We start from the raw sequence: 12,607 nt of genomic DNA, 5'->3' as shown, positions 1-12,607 counted from the left end.
TGAGATTTTATTGGATCAAGGAGTGACAGTATTTCTGAGCAGAGTTTGACTGAGGGGTTGGAAAAGACCATGGGAAGATCTAGCATAGCCGAGGAATGTGTGGCAGGAGCAAAGAACATCAGGAACATCTGCGTGTGTTAGGACAGTGAGCAGTGGGAATGTAGAAGGAGACAATGCCTTGGAGGAAGGTGGAGGCTGGACAGGAAGCCCTGAAAGACTGTGAGCAGTTTACTGGTTTTTATTCTGTGTGGCAAGAAGCCTCTCACTCTAGGGTTCTGAACAGGGCTATGGTCTTATGTGAATCTGTAAGACACTATTTTTAACTGCACTTTGGAGCACAGGTTTTGATGCCTTGGGAGTAGAGGCAAGGTGATTGGTCAAGAATACATCCTTAATAAGAACAGGATTTGGGGAAGATGGGGCAAGTATGAGTGGGGAGAAGCAGTCAGACTCAGGAAGAATTTTTGAGACTATGCTAAGTTGTTTGCCTCTGGGTTGGATGTGGGCCAGGCAAAGAGGAATCATGATTTGAGCCAGGAAACTGGGGAAAGAGTTGCACCATTTCCTGGGATGGAAAAGACAGTACAGCAGCTGTTTATAATGGAGCAGGAAGTGGTAAGGATGAAGCATAAAATGCTTGATGACACTTTGAGACTGAAACAGAGCACAGATGGTCATTGGTCTATACAATTTGGCTCTCAGAGAGTCTAGGGAGATTTTCCATCTTAGGGATGGTGTTTAAAGACACTGGTCTGAATAAGCTCATTGAACAAGAGCATGGATATGGAGCAGAAAATATAGGAAGAACAAAAATGGAGAAGAACAGGGAATAGACTACAGAGAAGTGCCATTTTAATTTTTTAAAAAAATTCCTATGTATATATGAAGACACTTCAAATCCTATGAAAAATGGAATTAAAAGATAAATGTATTTTAGTGCACAGCTTTTAAAAAAAATCCATGCATATGAACATATTCAGAAAGTTCACATTAGTGAATATTATAAAACAACTATGTGTAGAAGGACATTCAAAATCTTTGCTGTTGTGGGAGACATAGAAAGTTGAATCTCCCCTGAAGGCACCAGGAGCAATTAATATGGAAATAAATGAACATCCTAGTTCACAGGTTTAGATAAAGAATCTACTAGAGGAACAAACTGTGTTTTGGGGAACTGTGCCTTGCTGTTGAGATGTAAATGGCTCAAGCCCCTCCTCCCTGGATGTCTATGTGACTACCTTCCTTTAAAAGTCTGATACTGTTAATAAATTTCAACTACTGACCGTCAGTCAGTAGTGCACGTGTGTTATGGTCTCCATGCACCAAGTTGCTCACTGCAGGACAATGACAAATATGCATGGATTTCATTTTTTTTACATCAAAATAAATATATCCATTTCATTTTTCATAAACAACAAGGATAATATGAAAACAATAACAACAGCTAAGTGTTTGGAAGTACTTATGATTTGATAGTCACTGTCCCAAGAACTGCCCATGTAACTACTGCCCATGTAACTATGATTTTTGTCAGTACCATTCCCATTTATTTTATAGCCAAGGAAATAGAGGTATAGGGAATTAAAACTCACTTACTCAAAGATTCATAATGTGTATGTGGTTGAAGAAGATTCAACCTCGTCATTTCAACATTAGAACTCATGTTCTGATTTCTATGTGTAAGTGCATGGAAATGTCCCTAGTCCATAGTAAGAAGACTGTCTCCGTTCTTTTTATATATATTTATAGGTTCACCTCATTCTTTGGTTTTCAAGAATTCTATTCTTTTTCCACAGAAAAGTAGTTTTAAAAATAACAATACCTATTGGGTTCTTGATATAATGGTGCATTTAACAGAGAGTCAAATCTGAGCTTATCCAAGAAGATGAAAAATGAAAGCAAAATCGACTGAAAGGGTTCATGAGATAAGAGTTTTATGAATATATTTAGATTGTGATGTTGCAGTAGGCCGAACTTCTCTGAGATGTGCCGTTTGTGATTTTGAAGTTGACTTTCCAGGGCTTTGTAAAATCACACTGATGATTTAAAACTGTAAAAATTATGAAAAGTCTAATCAATTGGTGGCAAATTAAATTCTTTAGGAGATAAATTAATTACATTTAAGTAATTCAATGTTCTGAACTTGTCCCAATTTTTATGAGTTTATAGAATACTGATTAATTCCGATGATTGGAAGTCACAGAATTTTACTTGTGACTTCCTTGAAGGTCATTTAATCCTACTTTGTAATACAACCAACACTGTATGCCTAAGTATGTGGCTTCGTGTGGGTACAAGACTTAGGTGGGACAAGAACCCAGCCTTCTGACTCCTAGATATTGTCTTTTTGCTGAGTAACATGAACTAAATGAACTAAAATTTATATGATGATCTACTTATTGCTACTTATTATACTTATAATTGGAATTATAAGTGATAGTAAAGCTTACTGGATTCTTTTAAAAAACCTCTGATATGGGAATTGCTTTTATCTCTTATTAAACACTTTAAATTAAAAATTTGACCCACTAAATTGTACATATTTATGTGGTACTATGTAATGCTTCAATTCATTATTTGTTGTATAATGTCTGATCAGGTAAATGTACTTATGCACTCAAACATTTACCATTTCTTTATAAAATATCCAAACTCTGGAACTTCTTACTCCTATATAACTGGGACCTGGTACCCATTCCCAAACACGTTTTAAATACAGAAATAGAAGCTTAGTAAAATCAAACAACCAACTCTGTGGAACCAACAAAGGGAAGAATATTAAATGTGAGTGTTAAGTGAGTGAAAGTAGGAAATATTCCTAAAATAAGAGTAGCTTAACCTTAAAGAGCAAAGTACCTTAACACATAGTTAATGTGCAAACTATTATTACTAACATTTGGTGGAAGTCTAGGAGAATGTTCTGGAGTTCAAGCAGAAGTAGAAGGGATCCTCTATGCAAGGGATGATTGAAAACATCATTTGTATACATGGAGACAGTCATATTTTCATACCCATTCATTCTTGGGTACTTCAGCTGAGTGGACAAATTTATTCCCTGCTCCCCTGAATAATGTCCTAACAGTACCAGAAGGGAACACTGCAACGTGTTTATTCTCTCAGTCGCCAATCTGGTTCCGACAAATGTGTACAAGAACAAGGAAGATTAGAAAGATTGTATTAGCAGAGGGGTTGGTAGTTTTTGAAGCATACATTAATTCAGCAAGGATTTGGCAACTTCTTGAAGATGACTGAAGTATAGTCCTTCTCTTTGAGAATCTCGTATATGGGCAGTATGGGAATCTTGGGGAACAAAGGACTGTTGCCTGGAGGAGGGGGTACATGTCACTGAGGAGCGTTTGTGTTGGTATGCAGAGACAGGAATGATTTTCTCCAGCAGTGAAGAGGGAAGGGTACTTCCAGACAGAGAAGCCCATGTGTGCTTGGAAAACATACTGTCTAGACAAGATCATGGGGAGAAGGGGATGGCTAACACTGCAGATGCTAAAATGAAAGGCACTTTATGAGGGGCAGCTTTGAACAGGGGGATGCGCTGTTCACTGTTGTGATTCAGCCTAGAAGCCTGAAGCCATATCAAGTTGAGGGAGGGAGGCCTCAGAGAAAGCTCTCAGACCACATGTGATGAGGGAATGTGAGATGGTGGGTGCCTGAGCTCCCCCACAAGGAGTGAAGATAGAGAAGTTGGAGGTAAGGAATACCGAGGTAGAAGTGATAGGGTTTAGTTACCAACTACCTATGACTGGTGGAAAGTGAGAGATTGAAATTGATCTTGGTGTTTTTGCAATTTTTGGAGGCAGTGAACCAAGGGTATTGGATTAAATTTTGCCAGGGGGAAGCAAGTGAGTTTAATATGTGTGTGACATTTCCCCTCTGTTTGGTGCTCCACAATTTCTTGGCCTCTCACGTTAATATTCCACATGTACCTATCTTGTCCACCCAATGATATAAAAATATCTGCTGAATGAATGAATGAATGAATGAAGGCTTGTACTGGGATAAAAAACTGTGTTAAGGGAAAACATGTGGATATCATGGACGAAGGTACAGGCATGAGAATTCCTTAAAGGAAGGTACAAGGGGGTAGAGAGCATTGTTTTAGGTGATAAGGTAGTGAGTGGGAATGAGGTGGATTTGGGATGACTTTGTAGGGCATGGCCAGGATCTGAAACTGATAGGAAGTGTTTGGGAGAAGATAAGGTCATGAGGATCAGTGCTGTTATGATTGTTAGTTATACAAAACCTTTGTTACCTGTTCTGTTACGCTTTGTGTGTATCACAGGCCACTTTGTATCCACATCACTCTGCATTTATATTTCAGGGTAACTGTAAGTGTATTCCCCAGCTCCCATACTAAATAGTGCAAAATCCCTGTTAGCAGGAACTATGGTTTGGTCTGTATCCTTGGCTCAGTGAATATTTGCTGTGTTTATGTTTTTTCTTAGAATTGCTAGCCAATTCTTGGAATGGGCTAGGGTAATAACAAATAGGCTTGTATTACTGAGCTATAAATCTGGATAAAATTTTTATAATTTTATTGGATCTCTCAGGCTGTTTAAAAATTTTATGACCTCCGTAGGAGTAATCATACATATTGTTGAAACATAGGTTGGTTCAGGAGCCAGATTACCAGAGTTCAAAACCTAGCTTTTTCTGTATGTAATTGGGGTAGGTTATTGGGACTCCACATGCTGTGATTCCTCAAGTGTAAGAAGGAGGTAAGAGTAGTATCTCATAAAGACTGGATGCATTAACATATGTTGTCAGGTTGTGCAATACCTGGCACGTAGCAGATACTCACTGAATACTTAGTGGTAGTTGTGTACTCTACATACAGTAGCAGTGAGGAAAGTGAACCTCTGTTTGCAGTTGGTTTCTAGATATTATGAAGTGACAATGCAGAGATAGCATTCTCACGTTTCACATTGTGTTTGTGTGTTGTATATGTCACCATAGGCACAGCCACATGTTGCATAACTCTGTGAGTGGTGTCATAGCTGAGGCTGGACTGCCACAGGTGTCTGTCCTGTGTATATTTCACTTGCATTTTTATTTTGCCCTCAAACCAACCTCTTTAGGATCAAGAGGGGGAAATTGAAGCTCAAAAGCCACAGGACACAGCTATGTTTAGCTTTAGTTAATATAAACTATAAAATATATCTATTTCATTCTAAGCAACATACTGTGTACCTACAGGGCGTCTGGCCCTTGGTACTGAGAACTGAGATGCCCCATCTCTGTGTGTCACCAGCATCTACTCTGTATTAGGGTGTTCTAGCCTTACTTTGAACCTGCTGGCTACCTCATGGCTCCCTGTATTCCCTGCCTAGGTGCTCACTTGCTCTAGGTCCTGGGAGGCCCCAGCTTGGGAGTTGAGGTACTGCTGCCTTCTTGAATGGTTCTCTCTGGAGTCTGCAGAGAAGTGATTATGGCAAGCCCAGTGTCAGTAGCCATGCCCATCTTGAGGCGAAATCACCCTAACCCATCCATGTCCACCTTTTTTGTTTTTATCTAAACCCACCCCACTGTCTACCGCTGTATCTTTCTCCTGAAATTCTCTGTCCCTCTATCCCTATGAAAGGCTGCATTTTCAACTAGGCATTGAGCCAGAGGTGAAAATAGGTGTCTTGGAACCTGTGGACCCTGGATGTTTGCCAGATTCTCTGCAATCTGTAAATCTCTTTGATTGCATAACGTTGATTTAGGACTGATTGAAGTGTTGCCATTTACTGTGTGATCAGCTCTCTGTATAGTTTACATTAAGACGATTTTTTTTGCTGTTTTAAAGTTTATGATTTTCAAGGTTTTAAAGAAGAAATTTATTTCAAGCTCAGTATAGACTAAGATGTCACCTGATTGACTCAAATTAATGTCTTCTCCCTTTTCCTTCTGACTCACAGTTTGGGGATATGGACTGCTGTCGGTGACAATTATTAATCTGGCATCTCTTCTCGGATTGGTTTTGACTCCATTGATAAAGAAATCTTATTTTCCAAAGATTTTGACATTTTTTGTGGGTCTGGCTATAGGGACCCTTTTTTCAAATGCAATTTTCCAACTTATTCCAGAGGTAAGGATATTGGCTATTTGTGAATAATTGTTTCTTTTAAATGTTTTAGTACTTTGCACATTTTTAGCTCCCATAATTCTCATAACATTTTACTGTCTGGTTTATAGTGTTTTGGATAAGAGAAGGCTGAATCATGGCAATCATAAATAGTTGTCCCAAGTTGCAGTGGATGTAGGTGTCAGAGACAAAATTAATATTCCAGTAAGCCACCAGGCATACTCGGGTGGCCTCAAATGCCTTGTACTGGGCAAATTTATCTGCTTCATTGTTTATTTATTTGTTTCTAAAGAGCATGCCATGTTGAATTTAGTGAAGATTTATCAGAAAATTTCTTCATGTATTTGCTACAACTTCAGGGGAATAGAGAATAAGTCAGTGCATGGTTGGCAAACCATTTCATTTCTTTTGACTGTAGGAAAAAATCAATTGTGGGTGAATAAACTGCTATTTTTTTTTGATGAAATGTGCTATTGATCTGGCATTGACTACAATATACTATTCAATTACAACAAATAATATGTGTGTTGTATTTCAGATCTATATTGTGGTTACATAAGGGAGATAAATAGGGAAAGGAAAATAAATGAAAGGAAACAGACCATGGTAGAGAAGGCCAAAAGAGAGACTCATGCAGGAGAGGGAGGCACAGAACTAGAGAAACCTAAGAGCACGTGAACTGTGTCTCCCTACCCATGATGTACACAGGGAGGGACATGTCCCAGACAGCGAGGACGTGGTGTTTCAGGGAATGTTGTTATCAGCTTAGAAGTTCTAGAAAATTATAACCAAAACATCTTTTAGTTTTCACATTTACATGTGAAGTGGAGCATATAACTACATGGAACCACAGATTTTATAATTATGATAGTATGATATAGAAATTACCTTGGAGAATATCCACTTCAAACACTTAACTGGATAAAAGAAAAAAAATTTTAAATCTAGACCTATTCAATGACTTGTTTATAACCACAGAGCAAGCAATTAGTAAAACCAGAATGACAGTACGGATTTTCTGGTTTAGAAATACATCATAATAAACCCAACAGTTTGATTGGGAAACCATCCCTGGTCTGAAAGTAGGGCTGGCAGAATATCATCCCCTCCAATTAAAAGCCCCTACACAATTTCAACAGCAATTTACAATTTATCTGGACAATAAGATGCTGGACTCTCTGCATGGTCCATGCTCACGATGAAGAAATCATGACTGGTTAGGATTTGTACTACTGTAACAATGTGGAGGAATTCAGTGGGGCAGGGGGAGGGAGGGCTTGGAGAAGGGTTGGGGGAATCCCAGAACCTATGAAACTGTCATAAAATGAAATAATTGTAGTTAAAAAAAGAAATACATCATAATAAAAAAACAAAAAGAACTCAGAAGTACGTTATAATAAATATATTTAATAGGATACAATTCTGTATGTTTATGTATGTATTATGTCATCTGATTTGTGGGTCAAATTAATACTGTGTTGGACTAGACATTTTATACCTATGATTTTATGGTTTTCTATTTTCTTGAAAATATAGCAATATACCTCAAATTTTCATACATGGTTATTTCTTTTTTTTATTTCTTCATGCTTTCATTATTTCTGTGTAGAGTTTATATGGTATGCATTTTTATGGCTTTTTACACTGTGCAAACAGTCAGAAGTCATTCCTGTGAAGATGTGGCCCTGAGGTCTCCTCAGAGATGTAGAATAGGAGCCCACAAGCCTTCATGCATCCTGCCCCAAGGGAGGGCTCACAGTGTGCCTGCAGCACAAGCCTTCATGCATCCTGCCCCAAGGGAGGGCTCACAGTGTGCCTGCAGAATGATGCAGGGCCATGGACTTTTACTTGTTATTCTCTTTTTCCATTTTATTTATTTAAAATTAATGTGTTTTTTTTTCTTTAGGAATACCTGGACTTGGTTTATAATGTTAAACTCTAACTTTTGTGTTTGTCTTTGAAAATATGGATTATTACATTCTCACATTGTGTATGTGTGTGTGGGAGAGAGAGAGAGAGAGGAATTACTTGGAAATTCAACTTTTTTAAAATTCTTGTGCTGAGTTCTTGGTTCTTTCTTTTCATTCTCTAGGTTCAAAAGTCAAAAGACTCTCTCAGGGGAAAATTGTAACTCAAGTTTGTTGCCATATTGACTTTAAAACTTTGATTCTGGCTATGATTGGTAAATGTGCCATGTTTGGAGAAAGTGGGTAATTCACATCTCACATAGGCTTATTATTTACATCTAATATTGTCTTCCAAAGATGGAAACCAGTGCTGTTTCTTTATGACTAAAAGTTCTTTTTTTTTTCTTTTAAAGTTATTCTTCTTGGTGTATTAGCAAGGAAACTAAGACCATCTGATGGCAGTATTTAAGGGGATAGCTGGTTATAACAATTCTATTCTGTCCCATGGAGGTTGGTTGCTCAACTTTTACAGTCTTTATTTTATGATGTTGGCAGGTAAATTCACAATATTACATTATTGGGGAGGTAGATTTAGAAGTTTAGTAACAATTAGATGGTGAAAGATGAAATCTTTCTAGAATCAGTTGATTTTTCCCAAAATTCTTGCCTCCCTTTAGGCATTTGGATTTAATCCCCAAACTGACAACTATGTTGAGAAGGCTGCTGCTGTGTTCGGTGGATTTTACATACTTTTTTTTGTGGAGAGAGTGCTTAAGATGATATTGAAAACATACGGCCAGGTAAGTGAACTTAAAATCTCTTGATAAGTCACCCTCTTAGAATTCTGTGGATAGTCCTGTTTTAGACTTGTGAGTGAAAGAGTTAATACGTTGACGATCAAGAGAAACACTTGCTTCATATTTTAGACATTGGGGCATGTATGGTTGTAATTTAACGTCAAATGTGCATAATTAGCATCTCACTCACATTAGTCAAAATAGGAAAGTATATGAACCCTACATGAAAAAGCCCAGCAACAACAGAATCTAATAAATTAAAATACTTTCCAAGAGATAAATTTAATCTAAAAGATTACTTATGGGAAAGTTGTAAACATTTTCTCTTATCAATAAAAGTATCTTGTTTTTTTTAATCTAAATATTTTTTAATCTAAGAACTGTATTTTCTTATCTAAATGAGCATATGTATCTCTTTTTGTTACATTCTCATCCTTTTCTTTTTGTTTCTCTTATGTAGAATGATCATACCCACTTTTCCAACAACGACTTTGGACCTCAGGAAAAAACTCATCAACCTAAAGCATTGCCCACTACCATCAATGGTGTGACATGCTATGCAAATCCTGCAGTCACAGAGCCTAATGGACACATCCACTTTGACACCGTCAGTGTAGTGTCTCTACAGGTATTTCTTGATTCCAGCTTCCCTTTTCTATTCTGCATGTTTCCTGTTGTATAAAGACTGCTGTGACTCAGCATGGACAATGTTTTTGTATTCACAGATTGTTAGCTTGTTCCTGTATAGGGGTAAGTGGGACAAAGGTCTGCATTATCTGACAATTTCCCTCTGCGTGTTTAAGCAGAAGTGCTGAGAAGGAAATGTTGGATTACTGTATTTAAGAATTCATTATTTTTTAAGAGTACCAAAATATGAAAGTCTGTCATTTCGATGTATATGATATGTAGCACACTTAATTCAGATTACTTTTCTTAGTTATTTGAAGGTCAAAACTAAAGAATTCTGAGTATTTTTAAATTGTAGGAGGGAAGACTACTTATAAGATATTGAAATTATGTACATTAATTAACCGACTCAGCATTTTTATTGACAATCTTCTAAATAATCGCAGTAATTATCATTTTCCATGGTACAGTTTTATGGGTATAGAAATTCCCCTTACACCTCTGCTTCCTCACTCCCCTCCCTTCCCCCTCACTGTTTTCACCCGTATTATTACAATAATATAGTGCTTCAGCAAAAGTTACAAGCCCAGCATTCTGCTCTTTAAGGATTATGGCATTGTAGGTATAGGCAATGGTAAAAAATTTAATAGCATGTTGTCAAGGCATGTTAGCAATTTCATTGAGAGAGAGTTCTCCCTTATTTGGCAATAGAGATGAATGCAGCATTGTGTCTTTACTTCCTGGCATGCTAGTCTCCATTATGGAGTTCATCTATAAGAATAATTGCATATATGTGGTTTACTTATATATCTGTTTTGCATTTTGCATGAATGTTGTGTTAAATCAATGAGAGCATATGACATTTGTCCTTTTGGGATTGGCCCATTTCACTGAGACTATTGGGTCTATTTTGTTGGGTCTATTTTGTTGCAAGTGGTAGAATTTCTTTCTTTTTATTGGCTGAGTAGCGTTCCATGGAGTTGATGTACCAGTTTCTTTATACCTTCCTCTTTTGGTGGGCATTTAGGTTGTTCCCTTGCCTTCACTCTTGTGGATTGTGCTGCTATAACTATAGGGTTGCAGGTTGCATTCTCATATGCAGATTTCATTTCCTTTGGATATATTCCCAGGAGTGGGATAGCTGGGTCATATGCTATATCATTTTTCAGTTGTCTGAACACTCTGCATACTGACTTCCATAAAGGCTGCAGTAGCCTACACTCTCCCCGAAAGTGGAATAGGGTACCTTTATCCTCATATCCATGCCAGCAGGTGTTGTTAGTAGAGTTCTGAAGGTAGGCCAGTCTCAATGGAGTTAGGTGGAACTTCAATATGGTTTTCAGTTGTATCTTCCTGACAATCGGAGAGCCTGAGATTTTTTTATATGTCTATTAACCATTTTGTTCTTTTGAAAATGTGTGCTCATTTTCTTTGCTTGTTTCTTCACAGGGTTGTTTGTTTTGCTGTCATTGAGTTTCTGAAGCTCTTTGTAAATCCTGGATATTAGTCCCCTCTCAGTTGTGTAGTGTGCAAAGATGTCCTCTCATTTTGTTCATTCCTTCTTCTTCGTTGATTGTTTCTTTTGCTGCACAGAAGCTTCTTAGTTTGATGTCGTCCCATTTGTGTATTTTGGCTTTGACTGCCTGGTTTTGGTGACTTTGCTAAGAATTCTTCCCCAATGCCTATATCTTGCAGAGTGCTTCCTATGTTTTCCTATAATAGTTTAGTGGTTTCTGGGTGTAGATTTAGGTGCTTGATCCATTTAGATCTGACTTTAGTATAAGGTAACAGGTGGGGGTCTTGCTGCTTGCTTTTGCTAGCAGATATCCAGTTGTTTGAACAGCATTTATTGAAGAGAATAACCTATTTCTCCAGGTTGTTTTCAGTTCTCTTGTCAAAGATGAGTTGGTAGTACATGTTGGGCTCCCTTCCGTGGTTTCTGTTCGGTTCCATTAATCTCTGCTTCTGTACCAGTACCAGACCACTGCCCTGTAGTATATCTTGAGATCTGGAATTGTGATTTCTCAAGCTTTGTTTTTATTCTTGGGATAGCTTTGGCTATTGGTGATTTCTTGTATTTTCAGATAAAATTTTGTATTATCTTTTCTACCTCTGAGAAAAATGTTGGGATTTTGATTGGATCACACTGAATCTCTGTGTTACTTTCAGTGATATGGACATTTTGATAATGTTGATTTTAAAGATCCAGGAACATGGTAAGTTTCTGCATCTTTTAATGTCTTTGTCTATTTCTTTCCTTAGTGTTTTGTAATTTTCCTCACAGAGGTTTTCCGCATCTGTGTTTATACTTATTCCAAAGGATTTGTTTTTTCTCTGACAATTTAAAGGTTACTGAACTTACAAGTTATTTCTCAGCTATGGAGTTGTCTATACATAATAAGGCCATTAATATGTTTATTGATTTTTTTACCCTGCCACACTCTCTTATGATTCCAATAGTCTGTCTATTGAGTCTTTTGCTTCTCCTGTGTACAGAATCATGTTAGCTGTGACAAGGATAATTTAATGTCCTCATTTCTTATTTGAATTCCTTTAATTTCTTCCTCTTGCCGAATAGCTCTAGTGATGACTTCCAATACTATGTTGAATAGCAGTGTTGAAAGTGGATGTACTTGTGTAGTTCTAGATCTTGGTGGAAAAGCTTCCGGTCTTTTCCTATTCATAATGACACTGGCATTAAGCTTTTCAGAAATTGCATTCATTATGTTGTAGAATGTTCCTTCTGTGCCTCTCTTGCTTTTGGTGTTTAGCTTGAAGTGGTGTTGGATTTATTAAGTGCATTCTCTGAATTTATTGAAATCTTCATTTGTTTTTTATTCTTTAATTTTTCTGATGTGATGTATCACATTTACTGATTTGCTTATGTAAATAAATTCCACCTGGTCTGATGAATGAACTGTCTGATGAATTGTTTGATTTTTTGGCTAGTATTTAGTTGATGATCTTTGTATCTATGTTCTTCAGGACATCAGTCTGTAGTTCTCTTTCTCTGTTGTGTCTCTATCTGGATTTTTTTTTATTAAGGTAGTGTTGCCTTCATAAAGAGTTTGAAAGGATTGATTCCCTTTCTATTGTTTTGAATAGCTTGTGGATGATTGGGGGTAATTTCTTCAAACATTTGACTGTGAAACCATTTGATCCAGGGCTTTTCTTTGTTGGAGGGATTTAATTAC

The 12,607-nt window shown here is 37.3% G+C and overlaps 1 protein-coding gene across 1 annotated transcript in view; it reads left to right on the top strand.

Moving 5' to 3' along the window:
- Window positions 1-12,607, top strand: part of SLC39A8 (solute carrier family 39 member 8) — a 66,457-nt gene that overhangs the window by 24,467 nt on the left and 29,383 nt on the right. Inside the window, exons 3-5 of the mRNA XM_040967272.1 lie at window positions 5,916-6,085; window positions 8,667-8,789; window positions 9,247-9,414. Of these exons, the coding sequence (XP_040823206.1) occupies window positions 5,916-6,085; window positions 8,667-8,789; window positions 9,247-9,414 (461 nt within the window). The remainder of the gene's footprint in view (window positions 1-5,915; window positions 6,086-8,666; window positions 8,790-9,246; window positions 9,415-12,607) is intronic.

The sequence above is a fragment of the Ochotona curzoniae genome, unplaced genomic scaffold (assembly GCF_017591425.1).
Source record: "Ochotona curzoniae isolate NIBS_2020 unplaced genomic scaffold, NIBS_Ocur_1.0 scaffold_4506, whole genome shotgun sequence".
Taxonomy (NCBI): Eukaryota; Metazoa; Chordata; class Mammalia; order Lagomorpha; family Ochotonidae; genus Ochotona; species Ochotona curzoniae.
Note: the sequence above shows the minus strand (reverse complement) of the source record. Positions and strands in the feature narration are given on the sequence as shown.